The sequence below is a fragment of the Lissotriton vulgaris genome, chromosome 1_1, assembly GCF_964263255.1.
Source record: "Lissotriton vulgaris chromosome 1_1, aLisVul1.2, whole genome shotgun sequence".
Taxonomy (NCBI): Eukaryota; Metazoa; Chordata; class Amphibia; order Caudata; family Salamandridae; genus Lissotriton; species Lissotriton vulgaris.
In genome coordinates, this window is record NC_141685.1 from 1358713901 (window position 1) to 1358731727 (window position 17827).

General features: G+C 48.8%; 1 protein-coding gene across 2 annotated transcripts in view; it reads right to left on the bottom strand.

Annotated features, from left to right (window-relative positions):
• The window catches only part of LRP1 (LDL receptor related protein 1), a 1437817-nt gene that overhangs the window by 182839 nt on the left and 1237151 nt on the right, over positions 1 to 17827 (bottom strand). For both annotated transcript variants that reach the window (XM_086966724.1, XM_086966716.1), the window contains exon 77: positions 16734 to 16912. In XM_086966724.1, coding sequence (XP_086822850.1) covers positions 16734 to 16912 — 179 coding nt within the window. The remainder of the gene's footprint in view (positions 1 to 16733; positions 16913 to 17827) is intronic.

Here is a 17827-nt window from a genome sequence, read left to right on the forward strand (position 1 = left end):
CCCCCCTCAGGAGAACCTCCTGGAATGTGCTTATTTCGTCCACCGGAGACACCCTAGTCCCTGGGGAGTCCGATAAAGTCGGTGAGTGGAAGCAGGTCCTGGAGGAGTCCGTGCGGGACCTAGATCCCCGTCTCCTATGGCAACGCCTTGATCTGGTGGAGGATCTAAGTCGACTCCTCGATCTTCCTCTCCGTCCGGAGCGTGATTTCGACTTCCTCGGCCTTGGTTGATCCGCCGGTTCCACAGGAGCAGGCGACTTAGGCTTGGCAGGGGCCTTCGGCTTAGGTGTCCCCTTGGGAGGGGTCGGAAGTCTAGGCAGTGAGACCGACCTCGGAGGAACCGGAGGCGGCTTTTCTGGCAACCGAGGTCCAGGCTGAGGTGGTGGTAACGGAGGAGGAGTAGGGTTCCTCGGAGGGGGGCCCCTCGGCAATGGAGGCGGTGGCGTAACGTTCTGTGAGGGGGTATACACCTCGGAATACACCGAGCCCGGTGAACCGCCTTCTTTACCAGCCTGGGACGTTGGCGAACCTCCCATGGCGTCAGGCCTCCTTCCACTTCTCTTCGGCATCGAAGAACCGCGACCGGACGGCAAGCGTCGGTCCCTTGACGTCGAGCGTCTTCGCCTCGGCGTCGAACGCCTTCGACTCGACGGCGACCTCGTCCGCCTCGACGGCAACCTTCTGCGCCTCGACGGCGATCTTCTGCGCCTCGACGGCGATCTTCTGCGCCTCGACGGCGATCTTCTGCGCCTCGACGGCGACCTGTGCCTCGACGGCGATCCACTCCTCGACGACGAGGATCTCCTCGACGACGATCGTCTCCTTTTCGCCAACGGCGGTGTCGCCTCGACGGCGAGCGCCGACGCCGGGCCTTTCGACGTCGATCACTCAACGACGACGTCGACGAGGAAATAGTCACAGGAGACTTAGATGGTGGCCTGGTAAGGTCCTTCGACGCCGAGCGTCGACGTCGTTTCGCCCCCGACGACGGGGAACAAACCGTAGTCATCCCTCTCGACGCCGTTGTCGGTGCAATCGACCCAGACGGAGAATGGGGACTCTTGCTGGTCTTCCTGCCCCTGGGGAGCCCCCCCAGAGGCCTCAGCATTGGCAGATGAAACCCCTCCAGACCCACCTTGTGCCTTCAGCCTTCTTTCTTCAAGGCCCTGAAGCCTGATCTTCTTTCTGTCCTTAAGGCTCCTGCCAGAAAAGCCTTGACAAATCACACACTCCTCTGGGACATGGGAAGATGTAAGGCAGAGGATACACACCTCATGGGGATCTGAATTGGCCTTCTTCCTGGAGCACTCCGGGCATTTGTCGAATAATGCAGGCATATTTGACATACAACAGAGTGCAAAAACCAAGGAGAAAAGCACCAAAGTACTTAGAAAGCACTTAACTTTGAAAAAGTAGTGAAAAAATCACCAAAAACCCTTGAAAAGGGAGAGCTCAATGCTCCAGGGTCCTGCTTGCAGGAGCCGGAAAAAAGAACTGAAACTAAAAGGGACCTGCAGTGCATTCTGGGATACTGTGAAGTACTGGAAAGTTCTCTTAAAGGCACAGTATCCTGTTTTGAGCCACATAATGGCAGCCTATGGGGCTTGTCTGTCCATGTCTTCCTCTCAATCATTCCAGAGGGTTTTTGCTGCTGAGGCAAGGGAAATCTGGATAGACTTTGCTGTTTGTGGATTTTTGGTGGAATTTCTAGTTGAAGTACTGGACAGTGTAGCCTGGTTATAGGCTGCATTATCTATCTTTAATTCTCTCTTAAGTGTCTGTGCAGTTCTGCATTTTTTCGACACTTTAAGAGATTATTTTTGATTGCTCCGGGGTCCATGCACATGGGCGGGAATATTCACTAAATTATGACTATACACAGAGATCACCTACTACAGAAGTTTGTTATCAAATTCTCAGCACATTAAATCCACACTGATGCCAGTGTGGGATCTAATGAAAAATGCACCACAGAGGGCATATTAGAGATGTCCCCTGAAACCTAACCACAATCCACGTCTGGACTGAGAGGCTGCCTAGGCTGCCACACAGCAGACATGTTGCTGGACCCCTGGGTGGAGAGCTCCCGCTCTCTTGGGCCTGCAACAATGCACATCCTGGGCGAGGTGCTAGGTCTCCTCCCCCAGGATGGGTAGGAGGAAGCTTCAAAGGCCTGCCGCCTCTGTGAGCTTCTCCAGACCATTTGCTGTACCCAGCAACTGGCCCCCAGCAGTCCCGACCCCCACTTTGGCGAGAAGACTGGCGGTAAAAACTACATCAGGAAGGGGGTTGTGCCAGCCTGTGCCAACCCCACCCCTCAGGTGGGGGAGACGAGGTGAAGCACGACCCCGGGCTCCGGCCATCTTGAAAATGGGAAGCCCTGCCCAATCACAGCTAGGCTCCTGCCTCCCTCCCACAGGAGAGGAGCAGGCTAGGGGGTGTATCACCTCAGGACAGGTCCCTGCACTTGCCCTACCTGTAACAGCCCTAAATTCAGTATTTAGGGGTTCCCTGAACCTTCCTTCCTCAGATCCAGATAAGAAAAGAAGAAAGAAGATCAAGAAGAAGAAAACCCGCCGTGCAGCTGCTAACAACAGGACGACACCCACTGACTTGTCCCCAGCCCTACCGGCCTGTCGATCTTGGAACCTACTCCTGCTTAATCCCGGCGACTCCTGCGGACAGCAACCTTGGGACACCCTAAGGACCTGCCTGCCTTGACCCTCTTAAAGACTGGGACTCCCATCAGCAGAAGCTCTGCTTCAACAACCAACCCCTGGTGCCAGCTAGGAAGCTCAAGACCTGCCCACTCTGCACCCGCCGAGCCCGGTCCGTGCCCGAGTGACCCAAGACCATGAGGACGTCCCCCAGGCGACTAGGACCCGAAGTCCAGTCCCCAAAGACCCTCCTCGACGAACCAGACGACGCCTGCAGCCTCAGAACCAGGGACCCCTCCAACTGCGACCAGCCGAGGGTAAGATTTCCGGACACCCAAAGACACCCCTGCACCAGGCACCCTGCGACCCCCCCTGTGCCTCCCTTTGGGGTACTTACCTCTTCTCCAGGATCTCAACTTACCTCTCGAAGGGGTGGTCGCACCTGAAGAATCACCATCCCAGAGTCTGCAGCCTTTGTTCCCTTCTTACTTTTCCCATTGAATAACATTTAGCGCCCGACGGCTCAAAAGCACCCAGCCGCCCGAGTGCCCCTGGCAGTGCAACCTGTACCCTATTCTATTTCCCCATTTGCCCTGAGCACGTGGCCAGGAGCCCAGCTCCCACAGCTGTGTGGCCTGCTAGCCAGCAGCCACCAACCGGAGGCCCCCTGCCTCTCATTGGATAACATTGGGCCTAACTACCTCTGCACCTGGCCACCCCGGTGCCGCTGAGGGTGAACAAACTGTACCTACCTGACCCTGGGGGACCCCTGAGTCTATGTCCAGAACCCTAACTTCCCCAGCCGAGTACTAACCTGGCAACTGGTAACTCACTTACCTGCCATTGGATAACATTGACTGGTTTGGCTCGAAAAATCTTCTAAGTGCCTTCTTTTGAAAACTTAAAATATTCACATAAATCAACCTAATTCCGAAGTACTCACCTGGGATCAGGAAGATGCAAGTACTGCATCTTGTAGCCCAGTACTGAACCACAAAAGTAATCCTAGTCGGGTTTACTAGTAACTTGAATTTTCTCCATAGGAATTCATTGTGTGCTTTTCTGTGAAATTTCTTCCAAGTGTCTACTTTTGAAAACTTGAAATATTCTTTAAAAATCATACCAAATACTGAAACGTAATTACTTACCTGTTATAGGCTGAGACCCCAGTGCTGGACCCAGGAGCCCCGGACTGGATTACAAAAGTAACAAGATCGTACTTTACCTGCAACCTGAATTTTCTCCTATTGGATAACATTGCCAGATTTCTGTGGAAAAGTTGGTAAGTGTGAACTTTTAAAATAGCTTTATATTCCTGAAAAATCACTGCAATACCAAATGTTTTTACTAAATTGTTTTCAGCTTAAACCACAGGACTGAATATAAGATCCAGTCCTGGAACTACCAAAGTAATCTACAAAATAATCAACTGTGTTTATATAGAAAATCCCATTGAGCTCAATGCTAAATTGTGTGTAGAATTGTGTTGCCTACTGCAACCCCTGTACCTATGGTGTTTACAAAGTTCATTAACTTTCTGCAAAGTACTTATCGGAGACCTCTCATATTGAGAACAGTATATTTTGGTACCTGTTGGTTCTAAAAATAAAACAAATATATATTCGATATAAAAACAATTGGCCTGGAGTTCAGTCTTTGAGTGTGTGAAGCCTTTTGCCGACTAAGTGTGTACAACAAATGCTTCACACTGTCCTCTGGTACTGCCTTACTGCTCGACCAAGCTACCACTTTAGAGAGTAAGGTCACCCCTGGCTTTAACCTCTGTTATACCTCTGGGGTTTGTGGACTCTATACACACTGTACCTTTTTCTGGTCCAGTATATATAGAGCCACTTTCTCACAGAGAGCAGTGTATTTCTCACCATAGTGACACGGGCACCTGTATCCCTCAGATCATCTATCCTAGTTCCATTAACCCTGGGGTATTTCAAATACTTCTTTAAGTTGGGTGGTCACACAGTTACAGTGGCAAACTCAACACCCTTTTCTGAAACTAGAACTGCTTCAGTGTGCATCCTGATTTGCTCTGGGCACACTGTTGATCCCATTCTTAGATGTGCTACCACAGGTGCTGTACTGGGTGCCTTAGGTGCTTTGTTGTGGGGGCAATATTTATCTACAGTTAAGTGTCCCAACTTCTTACAGTTTTTACACCAGGCCTTTAAAGGATCAAAGTTCTTCCCCCTATAGGGCTGAGGCAGATAGGGAGTAGTTTGGGTCCCACCCCCCTGTACAAGTTTTTGGGGCCCTTTAGAAGACTCAAGACTTTTTATCTTGGGGATTCTCACCACCTTTCCCCTGGGGAGGTTTTATAACCACCTTCTTCTGGTCACCTCCAGTGGCTGTCCTTGTTACCCTAGTCTTGACCAAATGGTCTGCCTTCTTTCCCAATTCTTAGGGAGAAATTAGACCTAGGTCTACCAAATGCTGATGTAACTTTTCATTTGTGCAATTACTTAGTATATGTTCCTTCATAAACAATCTGTAAAGTCCAGAGAAATCATGCACATTGTTTCCAGTTAACCAACCATCCAGTGTCTTCACTGAGTAGTCTACAAAATCAATCCAGGACTAGGTCTGGGTTTTGTGAGCCCCCCTGAATCTAAATCTACTCTCCTCATGAGGGAGTCCAAATCCCTCAATCATAGTGTTCTTCATGAGGTCATGGGACCTTGCATCTGGCCCAGAGAGGGTCAGAAGCCTGTCTCTGCAGTTACCAGAGAACAGTTCCTACAGGAGTGCCCCCCGAGAGGTGTCTTTAATTTTCTCATGTCACAAACCCTCTCAAAGGCTGTGAACCATTTGGTGATGTTATCACCTTCCTCAAATTTAGGGGCAATCCCTTTGGGGATTTTAGGATCATAAGATTGTTCTTTATCCTTATTATTAGTATTGCTACCACCATTGAAAGGTGCTAAACCCATCTCTTTCCTTTCCTTCTCTAGAGCCAGGAGTCTGGACTCTAGGTCTAATCTCATGGACAGCTTTGCTAAAAAGCTGTCCTCTTCATTGGGGCTATTCCCAATGTTTTCCCTGGGACCTGGTCCACCTGTGTGGTCTCTAGGTTCCCAGAGTTTGATTCTTGGAGTTAAGAGTATGGTGGCCCTTTCCTCCCTAGGGATGACTGGAGGGTCGCTATCCCCCTGATCTACCTTGCTTTCCTCCTCTGACTGGTCATCACCATTCTCAGAGGGGTGGTCCTGAACTTACCCAGCCAGGAGTTCCTGGAACCCTTGTTTGGTTGGATGCAGGCCCATTGTTATATTTGTAAGTTTGCATAAGGACCTCAATTCCTTGAAAGACAAGTGTAACTAAGGTGTGAGGTTGAACTCCTCAACCAGGTCCTTCATGTTATTATCTTCACTAATAGCTAGGGTCTTTTGAAACATTCTAACCAGACAGTTTTAACCCTCTACCCTGGTCTACAGTGACTTATTTCTCTAAAAATTCTAAGGGGACTTAAGCAAGGCCCTGCCAAGACTTTCAGTATTTTGGAATAACCAATTTAGTAGAATCAGAATTCTAAAGGCAATTTAGAGTTCTGTTGTGTGATCAGATGGTAACCAGGTCCAACAAATGCCAGTTTGTATCCCACCGCTGATCAACCAATGTAAGAAAGTGTCTCTGTATATACTGGACCAAAGTAAGGTACAGTGTGTATAGATTCCCTAGTCTCCAGAGGTATGGCAGAGGTTAAAGTTAGATCTAACCTTACTCTCTAAAGTGGTAGCTTGGTCGAGCAGTAATGCAGTATCAGAGAAAAGGCAAAGCATTTGTTGTACACACTGAGCAAATAGTCTCACACACTCAATAACTGAACTCTAGGCCAATTGTTTTGTATATAAAAATATATAGTTGTTTATTTTAGAACCACAAGTAGGTATCACAAATACTTTCTCAGAATGAGATGTTGCAATTGAATACTTTCAAATAGCAATAGACTTTTAAAAGCAATAGATACAGTTGCTGCAACACGCAACACAAGTTAAACACAAAATAACATTGAGCTCAATGGGAAATTTTAACACCATGCGCGCTAGGCGTTTTCCCGCTGTGCGCTGACTTTTGCGAAAACCCGCGGTTCATGACGAGCTGAGCTCGTCATGAGCGTCGAAGGGGTTAAGTAAATGCAATAAAATCACTTTACAAATGTTTTTCTTACTCAGGGCTGAATCCTGGATTCAGCCCTGGTGCATTTTCTGTAAACAGTTGAAGAAATCGTTTTTGTTACACAGGCGATTTTTAAGGAATATATGTATGTTTTGAAAATCAACACTTAAAAGAAATTCTGGCAAAAATCAGGCAATGTTATTCTATGGGAGGAAATCAGGTTATTGGAAAATCACGGTTGTAATTACTTTTCAGGTTCAGTGCTGGGCTCGAATTACAGCACTGGGATTTCTCCTGATAGCAGGTGAGTAATTTTGTTTTCGCTGATCGGATGATTTTTAAGAAATATTTCAAAGTTGCAAAACTCGACACATTGTGTGAAACCCAGCCAATGTTACCCTATGGAGAAAATCAAGTTATCGGTCTTTGGGAAAGTACTCGGCATGCTGAGTTAAGGTTCTGTGGCTAGACTCAGGGGTCTCCCAGGGTCAGGTAGGTACAGTCGTTACACCCTCAGTGGCACAGAGGCAGCCGGGTGCAGAGTGAGTAGGCCCAATGTTATACTATGGAGGATAGGAGGCCTTTGGTTGGTGGCTGCTAGCAGGCAGGCCACGCGTCTGGGGTAGCGGAGCTCCTGGTCACTTACACAGGGCAAGTGGGGAAGTAGGATAGGACAGTTGCTGCACTTCCAGTGGCACTCGGGCACCTGGGTGCAGGGTGCTTTTGGGCCTTCGGGCGCCCATTGTATTTCAATAGGAAAACCGGAAGTTGAACAAAGGCTGCAGGCTCGGGGGACGGAGATTCTTCAGATGTGACCACCACTTCGAGAGGTAAGTTGGGATGTTGTAGGATAGGTATACACCCAGGAGTTGGGCACAGGGGGTTTTGGGGCGCCAGGAGCAGGGGTGTTTTTTGGTGTCGGGAAATCTTACCCTCAGCTGGTCGCGGTTGGAGGGGGTCCCTTGTTGTGAGGCTGAAGGCGTCGTCAGGAGCATCGAGGAGGGTCCTTGGGGGCTGGATTCATGGTCACAGTTGCCGGGTTGACGTCCTCGTGATCTTTGCCCACTCAGGCACGGGCCTGGCTCGGCAGGTGCAGTGTGTGCTGGATTTGTGGTTCCTGGCAGGTACCAGGGGTTGTTGCTGTTTGAGAAGAAACACTGCTCGTGGGAGTCCCAGTCTTTAGATGAGCAAGGCAGTCAGGTCCTCCGGGGTTTTCGAGGTTACTGACCACTGGAGACACCGTGGTTTAGCAGGAGCAGGTTCAAGGATCAACAGGTCGGTAGGGCAGGGGCCAAGTCAGTTGGTGTTGTCCTCTTGTTAGCAGCCCAGAGTTGTGCTTTACCTCACCTCCCCCACCTGAGTGGTGGGGTTGGCAGAGGCGGTCACACCTCCTTTCGTGCATTTTTCCCGTTTGTCTTCCCGCCAGAGTGGGGGTCAGAACCGGTGGGGGCCAGTTGCTGAGTACAGCAAGTGGCCTGAAGAAGCTCACAAAGCCTTTGAAGCTCCCCCTGCCCATCCTGGGGGAGGAGACCTAGCACCACGTCCCAGGATGTGCATTGTTGCAGGCCCAGGATAGCGGAGGGCTCTCTATCCGGGGGTCCTGCAACATGTCTACTGGGTGGCAGCCTCTCAGTAAGGACACAGGTTGTGGGTTCGTTTCAGGGGCAACTCTACGTTGCCCTCTGGCGTGCACTTTATATTAAATCCCACACTGGCATCAGTGTGGGTTTAATGTGCTGAGAAGTTCGATACCAAACTTCTCAGTCTCCAGTGTAGCCATTATGGTGCTGTGGAGTTCGTGTTGACGACCTCCAAGCACAATATACTCTTAATGGCAGCACTGCACTCACAGGGCCCAGGAATGGACCTTGGTATTGTAGGGGTACAGGGCTCATGCCCTTGGACCCACACCACTGGCACAGGATGTGGGTAAACCCTATTCCAGTGGTGTAGGTACAAGGGCACCTAGCTAGAGGGGTGACTGAGGTATGCCAGGGCAGTGTGTTGTGGGCATGGCACACAGGGATGTGTGCCATGTCGACTCTGTGGTTTGTTCTGCACCCAGAGACTCAGCCTGCAAAGGCAGTGTGTGTGTGTCAGGGTACAGGGCCCCTAAGGGTGGCACAATAAGTGCTGCAGCCCTTAGTGGTCTTCTCTGGTCACAGTGCCCTGGGTACCTAGGGTACCATTTACCAGGGGCTGACATGTGGCCAGAGAAGCCAATTGGGTTTTGTTGGAAAACAAGGCAGCATCTGTGAGGCCTGCACAAATAACATCACTACATTTGTCCTTCAATGGGCACCAAACACCCAATTGTAGCACCTGACTATCAGAAGGGAGTGTTGCAGAGCAGTCTGAGGCTTACTCAAGGGAGGTGGTGTAGGCTAGTAATCTCCATTTGCAGGTGAGCAAAAATAACACTCAATAATTGATTGTCCAGTCTGTACTTTGCTTTATAAAAGTGAGAGTACATTTATTAAACACACACACACTACTCAATACAATGCACCAATTTACAAATATACATAAGCTGTTGGAATTTCTTTGTGACATTGTATGACATCTCTACCCCTCCCTCAGGGGGGTGGGGTCTAGTACCACCACTCCCATGTATGCACATGGTCTTGCCTCCAATGCAGTTAGTGGATCATAATCTGGAGCATGAGCCCTGCGCACTGGCACCATCCCAGTGGCGACCCATCCCATTAAGTCAACCAGCATTAAAAATGGGTACACTTACCTTGGTGACACATAACCCCGACTGAGCATCTCTTACTGACCATAAAGTATGCACAGCTACATCTTAAAGGCTAACAGTCTTGGTTGTTCCTCACCTAAGAGCAGCAGCAAGAGGAAAATGCTACTTACCAGTAAGCATCTGTTCTTGGCATGTGGAGGTGCAGAATCGTACACTTAGCAATAGATCGCCACCTGGTGTTGGGTTCGGATGATTGCAGGTTGTTGTCTTCTTGGAAGAAGTCTTTGTAGTCACGAGATAGGTGACTCCTCCCTTGGACAATACAGCGCATGGCCATCGACTCCTTCCTCAGATTGTTTTTCGCCATGATGGGAAATGATGGAGTTAGTAGAAGTAAAGAGAAAGGATGTCCATGCGTGTGCATCTAAGTAAGATGAGTACTGGAACGGATACAAGTCCCGGGGAGGCGGGAGGGCGAGTACCATTCTGCAGCTCTACATGCCAAGAACAAATGCATACTGGTAAGTAGCATTTTCCGTTCGAGGCATATGAGATGCAGATCGTACACTTAGCATCTATTGTGCAGCAGTGTCTCCCCTAGCGGTGGTCGCTTGTATCCATTGCAGCATACTGAAATAGTGTTTTAAGGACAGCTTGGCCTACTGCAGCTTGCTCCTTGGCTTGCACATCAACACAATAGTGTTTAATGAAGGTGTGTATTGTAGACCATGTTGCTGCCTTGCATATGTCCTCTAGTGGTATATTTCCTAAGAAAGTTTGCGAGTGGAGTGCACTCTAGGAGGAACCGTTCGTGTACGTTTAGCTTTTTGATAGCATATTTGAATACACTTTACAATCCATCTGGCAATTCCTCCTTTAGAGATGGGATTGCTCTTGTGTGGTGGAGAGAAAGATACAAATAGTGGTTTTGTCTTTCTGAAGGATTTAGTCCTGTCTGTGTAGTATAACAGAGCTCTTATAACATCTAAGGTGGGTAAAGCCCTTTCTGCAATAGAGTCCGGTTTTTGAAAAAACACTGGTAGCTCTACTGATTGGTTAAGGTGAAAAGGAGTAATAACTTTTGGTAGGAATTTAGGATTGTGCCTAAGAACCACTTTGTTAGGATGTATCTGAAAAAATGGTTCTTCTATTGTGAATGCTTGTATTTCACTAACTCTTCTGAGAGAGGTGATGGCAACAAGGAAAGCAGTTTTCCATGTTAGGAATTGCAATTCACACTTATGTAAATGCTCGAAAGTGGGTCCCATAAGCCTTGTAAGGACCACATTTAGGTTCCATACAGGAGCAGGAGGTAACCTAGGTGGGATTATTCGTTTTAATCCTTCCATAAATGCTTTTATCGCAGGTACTCTAAAGAGAGATAGATGTTGCCTATTCTGTAAATAGGCTGCAATTGCTGCTAGATGCAGGCGTATGGAAGAATAAGCCAAATTGGACCTTTGTAGGTGTAGAAGGTAGCAAATAATATTTTGTATGGAAACATCCAGTGGATCAATATGATTATTGTTACAATATATTGCAAATCTTTTCCACTTAGCCGCATAACATGCTCTGGTAGTGGGTCTTCTAGCTTCTTTAATTATGTTCATACAGTCTGGTGGTAGGTTTAAGTAACCGAACTCTAAGACTTCAGGAGCCAGATCGCCAAATTCAGTTGGCTTGGTTCTGGGTGTCTTATTTCTCCATGGTTCTGTGTTAACAGGGATGGCGTGAGCCGTAATTTCTGATGTGGAACCAGTGAGAGATCTAGTAGTGTGGTGAACCACGGCTGACGTGCCCATGTGGGAGCCACTAGTATTAGTTTGAGAGACTTGTCTGAGCTTGCGTACTACTAGTGGAATGAGTGGGAGAGACGGAAAAGCGTACGCAAATCTGCCTGACCAGTTCATCCATATTGCATTCCCCTCCGACCGTGGGTGTGGAAACCTGGCGGCGAAGGTTGGGCATTTTGCATTCTCGTGGGTGGCAAACAATCTGTGGATGCCCCCACATTTGGAAGAATGGTTGAAGAACTTGTGGGTGTATCTCCCATTCGTGAATCTGTTGTGACTGACGACTCAACAGATCTGCTATCTGATTGTGAATTCCTGGAAGGTGTTCTACTGTCAGGTGTATGTTTTGAGGAATGGCCCATCTCCAAATGTTCTGTGCAAGCTGGGACAGTTGCAGAGAGTGTGTCCCCCCCCCTTTTTTTGTATATAATACATGGCTGTCATATTGTCCGTCCGGATTAGGACAGCTTTGTTTCGTACTTGTACCTGAAACGTTTTGAGTACTAGGAAAATTGCTAGCAGCTCTAGATGGTTGATATGGAACTGTCTTTGTTGATTGTTCCATTGGCCTTGTGTGGTATAATGCAAGAGATGGGCTCCCCATCCTGTGAGGGATGCATCTGTCGTGAGCACTATCTGTGGAACATGATCTAGGAACGGCCGTCCCTTTGTTAAGTTTTTGGTGTTCCACCATTGCAGAGAGCGATATGTACGGCTGTCTACCAACACCAGGTCTGTGAGCTGACCTTGAGCTTGATTCTACTGTTGTGCTAGACATTCTTGTAATGGGAGCATTTGCAATCTTGCATGAGGAACTATGATGATGCAAGACGCCATCATGCCTAATAATATCATGAACACTCTGGCTTGGAGAGGGTGCTGATGTTGAAAAAGGGAGACTAAGGTCTGAATGCTCTGTATCCTGGCTTGACTGGGATACGCTAGAGCTGTAGATGTGTCTATGGTAGCTCCTAGATATTGATGAACGTGCGAAGGCCCTGGGTGCGATTTGGTGTAGTTTATTGTGAACCCTAAGTCATGCAATGTTTGAATTGTTTGTTTTGTGAGTTGTACACACTGGTTGAACGATTTTGCTTTTATGAGCCAATCGTCGAGGTAAGGGAAGACATGTATCTGTTGTCTTCTGAGATGTGCTGCTACTACTGCTAAGCACTTTGTCAACACTCGTGGTGCTGTTGTGACCCCGAATGGAAGGACTTTGAACTGATAGTGCTGTCCTTGTATGAAAAACCTTCGATACTTTCTGTGCGCAGGATGTATAGGAACATGAAAATAGGTGTCCTTTAGGTCTAGTGTTGAAAGAAAGTCCCCCTGCTGTAGTAGTGGGAGTACTCGTTGTAAAGTGATCATGTGAAAATGATCCAATTGTATGTAATGGTTGAGGGGCCTGAGATTGAGAATTGGTCTTAATGTCCCGTCCTTCTTGCGAATTAGGAAGTACAGGGAGTAAACTCCTGATCCCCTTTCCTCTAAAGGAACTACTTGAATAGCATCCTTTTGTAGAAGTGCTAGAACTTCCTGTTGAAGCAGAGTAATGTGTTCTGTGGACATTGGACGCTGCCTGGGTGGTATGTTTGGGGGGGTTGCTGTGAGTTCTAGGCAGTAGCCATGTTGGATAATTTGTCTTACCCACCTGTCTGTTGTGATGTAATTCCAGACAAGTAGGAACTGTGATAATCTGCCCCCCAAAGGAGTGGAATGCTGTAGGGGAGGCAGAGGGAAGTCACTGTTTGGGAGTGGAAGAGGAGCGGTTGTTGTTATTACCTCTACCTCTTCCCTTATTATTGTTGCCTCTGTATCCTCCTCTAAAATAGCCTTTGTTAGAGGAGGTCTGTGTGTGCGTCTTAAAAGATGATGTATCTGCGCCGGTCTGCTTGGAGCCTCCTCGATAAAAGGAGCGGCGAAAATAACTTCTAGTCTGCGTGGATTGTAATGCACCCATAGACTTAGCTGTGTCCGTGTCTTTCTTCATCTTTTCTAGTGTGTTGTCTACTTCCGGCCCGAACAACTGGTTCTGATTGAAGGGCTGGTTCAAGATGGTAGTCTGTACTTCTTGTTTAAAACCTGAAATGCGTAACCACGCATGACGTCTGAGTATAACACTAGTATTGACTGCTCTAGATGCTGTGTCAGCTACATCTAGTGCACATTTAATTGAGGCATTGAATATTAATTTGCCTTCTTGTAAGAGCTCTGCAGCCTGATCCTTATATTGATCTGGGAGGTGCTCCATTCGTTTTTCTAGATGGCCGTAGTGAGCCCTGTTATAGCGTGAGAGTAAGGCTTGTGTGTTTGCTATGCGCCATATGTTTGTGGCCTGCGCAGCAATCCGTTTCCCTGACGCATCAATGATTTTAGATTCTTTGTCAGGCGGGAGTGTATCACCAGAGGTCTGGGAATTGGCTCTTTTACGTGCATTAGACACTACCAAAGAGTCTAGTGGCAGATGTCCCTTAATATAGACTTGATTACGGGCGGGGGGCATGACAGCGCTCCTCCGCTTCCATCATCCGGTGGGGGCCAGGTTGGGCTCCTGCCCCCGGCTTTACTCTACTTGAGTGTAGCCCCCGGGACCTGACACCCCGGGGGCATCTCCGAGACCGGCGGCGGAGCCCCACGCGCTTAGTTGTCGGTCTTCTTAGGGGTCGCAGGTCGCCTACCTTCCGGGGGCCATATCTGAGCCCCTGGGGGTCCGATCTGCCCCATTTTTGCTTCTTCTTTCTCCTGGTGGCGTCCCCCAGACACTGGAAGCACTCTCCTTCGCCCTCCGGGTCTCCAAAAGGGGGCATTCTGCAGGGAGCGGTCTTCACTGGCTCCCTGCACCTCTCTTCTCCCTGCACAGAGGTCCCTCCTTCTGCGCATCGGTCCTGGGCGCTTCTTCTGGTGCTGTTAGGGGCCTGGGTGACAGTCAGGGGGTCTCTCCTTCCAACTGTCCATTGCCGGGCTCCAGCACCTTCCGCCACAGCATACCACACCCAGAGAGAGCTTCTCTTCCTGTGCAAGTACTTTTTAAAAGTTGAGTAGGGGGCTGGCGGGAAGTCTCTGTGTGTCCAATCAAACAGCGACACATCACGTTCCTGCCCCTGCTATCTCCTTCTTGTCCAGCCTCTGGGTTGTTCAAAATGGAGTCATCCAGTGTCTCTGGCCACATGGCCCCCTTCCCCCAGTGCTGCCTTCACCTTGGTGTCTGGCACCCAGCGACAGCGGTTGATGGATTGGCTTGTAGCTCCACCTATCTCCCTTCCTTGAAGGGAAGAAAGGGCATTAATCTAAACTGTCAGGGCCAGACCCCAGCCAGGGACTTAGAGAAATATGACATTTCTGGACGACCCAAAAGCAGTACAAATATGATTTCGGACTCTGCAGAATACTTATGTTCACCTCCACTACAATGGGCTTTAGTGCGTGTCTGGAATCTGTAGGCCTTGTGGAAGTCAGTTTAGCCATGGGCCCCACATCCCCATAGGGGATTAATGAAGTGAAAACACAGTAAAACACACTGACTTTCCCTGGCATGTTTCTTTCCAGTGTATAAAGCCTATTCAATGTCACCACCCAATTCTGCATAAGTCCTGCCACACCATTCAATTTGTACCTGCTACTGGCATGCGCACACTAGGCATCTCCCCTGCGCAGCCCCTACACGTGTGCACAAGCATGTACACGTGTCTGCATGTAACCAGCCCAGTGCCCCATACTCCAGCTGCTGCACAGCGGCCTAGTCAAGCCAGGGGGACACCAGTGAAATCTCCATGCTGTCTCCTTCATTATGAGTTCACTGTGGGTGAGTCCCAGATTATGAGGCTCCCCCACAGTAAAAGCTCAACACAGTAAGGTGCTCAAAAAGCGAAAAATCCGGGCGGTCCCTAGTGTCAGAACCACCTTCTAACAGGTTTAGGTTTCAATACAGTTTTAGGGAAGGAACACAGGCCCTGGGCACCTGATTGGTAGGAGCCCAGGGCACACTCGGTCAAAGTACATCAGCAATTCAGCAAAAAAGTGGGGGCATACAATGCAAGAAAGAAGGCACTTTCTCACAGCGTCTTCCTCTTGTTCGCTCTGCACAGCTTTTCATCCTATTTATCTTCTTTTCTTGTGGTTTCTGGATCTGAGGAAGGTAGGTTCAGGGTGCCCCCTAAATACTAAATTTAGTGGTGTTACACGTAGGTAAAGGGCAGGGACCAATGGTTCCCTTCCCTGGGGAGGGTGCACCCCCTATTCTGCCACTCTCTAGTGGGAGGGGGGCAGGAGCTTGCCCCTGGTTGGCTGGGTCCCACAATCCTCAAGATGGCGGGGACTCTAGGTTGGAGTTGGCAGAGGTGGGCACACCTCTCTTCTTCACTTGTTTTTCCCGCCAGTTCTCCCACCCAAAGTGGGGGGTAGAACCAGTGGGGACCAGTTGATGAAAGCAGCAAATGGTCTTGAGGGGCTCACTAAGGCGCCATGCCTTTGAAGCTTCTCCTTCGTGAACCCTGCCCATCCTGGGGGAGAAGGCTTGGCACCTCGTCCCAGGATGTGCATTGTTTCAGGCCCCCGAGAGCAGCAGCTCTCGACCCAGGGGTCCAGAAACATATTTGGTGGTAGCAGCTACTCAGTCAGGTCACTAGAGGTTGCTCGTGTTTCAGGAGACATCTCTAAGATGCCCTCTGTGGTGCACTTTACATTAAATCCCACACTGGCATCGGTGTGGGTTTAATGTGCTGAGAAGTTTGATACCAAACTTCCCAGTCTTCAGTGTAGCCATTATTGTGCTGTGGAGTTTGTAATGACAAACTCCCAGCAACATATACTCTTAATGGCATCACTGCACTTACAGTGCCCAGGAATTGACCTGGGTACTGTAGGGGTACAGGGCCCATGCACCTGTACCCTCACCACTGGCATAGGGCACTTAGCTAGAGGGGTGACTGATGTATGCCAGGGCAGTGGTTTGTGGGCATGGCACACAGATGTGTGCCATGTCGACGCTTCACTTTGTTCTGCACCAAGACACGCAGCCTGCAAAGGCAGTGTGTGTGTGTCAGGGTAAAGGTTCTCTAAGGGTGGCACAATAAGTGCTGCAGCCCTTAGAGGCCTTCTCTGGTCACAGTGCCCTGGGTACCTGTGGTACCATTTACCAGGCGCTGACATGTGGCCAGAGATGCCAATTGGGTTTAGGCTTCAATGCAGTTTTGGGGAAGGAACATAGGCCCTGTAGCAGGAGCCCAGGGCACACTGAACATCAGCAATTCAGCAGAAAGTGGGGGTATACCATGCAAGAAAGAGGGCACTTTCTCACACTTCTGATCTTAATAAACCACCTTACCACATATGACCAGTTCCTCATCTTCTTCTAGTTGTGCTGGCATTTATAGCAAGCAAAGATAATTAAAATGTTCTATCCCTACATGTTCCTTTCAACAGTATGAAAATCCTCTCCTGCTTTAGTTCTTACCCTCTAAGCGGGTCCACCACAATGGCGTGAGGTTCGTCGATCATGCCGGATATCAGGGTCTTGCGGTTCTCTCCTTTCATTTGAGCAACTTCAATCACATCACGCCCAGAGTCTGTCCAGTAAATGTTGCCTGCCACCCAGTCAATAGCGATGCCCCGTGGCATTTTCAGTCCAGGGATCTGTAGCAAGAAGGAAAAACAAACTGCTAATCAATCATGGAACAATACATTTGGGTTCAACATCCAACCTTGTATTTAGATAGAAGATGGTATCAAAGGTCTGTCAAAAAGAGGTGATCACATGTCAATTGTAGGATGTCTGCATACCAGTAGAAACTGGTCCAATCTACATGGACAAAGCAGTCATGGTCTGTGTGTTCATATCTGCTCCAATGAAGAGTAACCTCTGTGATGGGGTGACTGGAGATTTGTCAGAATTTATCAAACTGCACAATTGCTGCAAAAGCGTTGCTGTACAGTCTAGATTCACCATGTTTAGAATGGATCTAATGAAGGGTAGCATCTGTGAATGAGTTAGCTGTGACTTTGCATTTGCATATTTATACTGAACCCCTATGAGATGAGGAGATGTGCTGCAGGCTGGCGGTTGGTGACGACTGCCGTCGGTGAAGCCGCCTTCAGCAGCTAGAAGAAGCCTCGAACCCTTGACCTCAGAAGAAGTGCTGCAATCGGCCCTATTTCTCTTGTGAACACAAATCTGAGCACAGGTAATGGACAATGCTACTGCCCCACTATGAACCACTGGCAGTGCCTGTGGGCATACAGGATGGGTTTGGGAAAATAAGCGTCCTGCACATCCAATGTTGCAATCCAATCTCTAGGTTCAAGGACAGACAAGACCTGGGCCAGTGTGAGTATTTTGAATGTGTCCTTCCTCAGGAAGGCCCTGAGAGGGTGAAGAACTAAAATAGGACAAAGGCCTCCACCATTCTTTAGCAACAGAAATGTAAGGAGGAAAGAACCAAAGTCAACTTCTGATCTCAACACCCTCCCTACGGCTCCTATGGCGTGAAGGGCCCAATGTGATCATCTATGGGACCCACCTGTCTTAAGTTATTGCCTGCCACCCTGGCA